Source organism: Cyprinodon variegatus, unplaced genomic scaffold (assembly GCF_000732505.1).
Source record: "Cyprinodon variegatus isolate N-32 unplaced genomic scaffold, C_variegatus-1.0 Scaffold1592, whole genome shotgun sequence".
Taxonomy (NCBI): domain Eukaryota; kingdom Metazoa; phylum Chordata; class Actinopteri; order Cyprinodontiformes; family Cyprinodontidae; genus Cyprinodon; species Cyprinodon variegatus.
The window spans coordinates 57,742-59,293 of record NW_015152045.1 but is presented as its reverse complement, the minus strand read 5'-3'; the positions used below and the strand labels follow the sequence as shown (position 1 = coordinate 59,293).

Genomic DNA, 1,552 nt, shown 5'->3' with positions numbered 1-1,552 from the left:
CTAGTAGTTCCCATTGATTTAGCTTGGAAAGCGGGGAGAATGGCGCTAGGCTTACCGCACCGTGACGTCACTGCTGGAAGATGGCAGGAGGGAGGGGCTACTATGTTTGGGCAAAAAAATGGCCGCTCCCAGATTCAGTGATCGCAACGAAAATTATTATTATTACTGATTAACGCCAAATTCATTAAATCATTGCGATCGTATTAGTTTTAGGTATTAATAATTGTTCATTGATGATTCTTGCTGACCGACTTTTCCTTTAAATTCCAAACGTTAAAAAATTAAATACCTGTCATCTCTTTTACAATCTTGTTTTTTTAAATCATTATTAATAATGTTGGTCTTCAAGCTCCGCGTCACATTTCTGTTTAATCATCTTTTTTTAATATGTTATTTTTTATCTGTCTGTCTCGTGTGCTGCTTAGACGAATTGCCTCTGGTGGGATTAATAATGTTTAATCCTTAAAGGAATATTTTAAGCCAGGCGTCCCCAAAGTGGGTCCCTGAGGGCCGCTGTCCTGCAGCTTTAAGAGGTTTCCCTGCTTTAGCACAGCTGATTCTGATGATTGTAGTTCAGCAAAAGCCTGTTGATCAGCAGGAGACCTCTAAACCTGCAGGACAGCGGCTCTCCAGGACCGACTATCGGGTCAATTACCAGGAGAACAAACTCTCTTTTTTTGGTCATAATGTGTTAAATTTAGCAGTTTTTATCTTTGTTTTTAGAGAAGAAGCTGTAGAATAAGCCTGAATGCACTGATCAGAGATGTCGGATTAAAGCTGTTTGGTGTCAGAGCGCCACCTTGTGCATCTCATCGTAAACCAGCTGGTGTGCGAAGCGTGGGCACGGCTCCTCCTCCTGCAGCGTCTTGCTGGGGTTTTCCTTCACCGCCTGATCGTTCTTGTACACGCATGACCTGAACACACACAGAGCCGCATGAAGACGGGCAGAAAATCAAACCTAAATACTTCCTGCAGCTCTGGAGGAAAAAAAACAACAACAACAGCCTGTTAGAGAAAACAAATGAAAACTTTTTAAATGAGCCATTAAAGTGGAAGCAGCGTTAGCCTGGTTCTGCTGCATGCAGACTGAGCTCTGTGGTGTGATCAGGGCTGCAGACAGCTGCTCTGCATGAGTCAAAGGACTTCCTGCGAATGTTGTTGTGGTTTACGAGCAGATAGATCTCTGAAAGACGCTCGAGGCTCCTACCAGCTGTTCCGGGCTATGTCGTAGATCCAGAACGAGTTGCGTACGTTCTCCTCCCTCTTGTCCTTGTCTTTGCTGAGCCCGGAGAGCACATGGATCTCGTTAAGCTCCGGGTCGATGGTGGCTCTCTGGGTGAAACCCGTCATTGGAACTAGGAGACAGGAGGAAAACCTTCATTTCTTTATGAAATAACAACAAAAAAGCTCATTGTTCCTGTTAAAGATAAAAAACATGAAAGAAGCAGGAAGGAAAAATTAAAATGAGAACAATCACAGAAGAAATGAGCTTCCTGCTTATTAAAGGACCTAAAACAGGCAGATTGTGAAGCTTTTAAAAAGGCTGAAAACT

General features: G+C 43.2%; 1 protein-coding gene across 1 annotated transcript in view; it reads right to left on the bottom strand.

Annotated features, from left to right (window-relative positions):
• The window catches only part of LOC107104017 (muskelin), a 49,186-nt gene that overhangs the window by 10,424 nt on the left and 37,210 nt on the right, over window positions 1-1,552 (bottom strand). The window contains exons 14-15 of the mRNA XM_015403903.1: window positions 1,208-1,355; window positions 800-914 (exon numbers count right to left, since the gene is read on the bottom strand). Coding sequence (XP_015259389.1) covers window positions 800-914; window positions 1,208-1,355 — 263 coding nt within the window. The remainder of the gene's footprint in view (window positions 1-799; window positions 915-1,207; window positions 1,356-1,552) is intronic.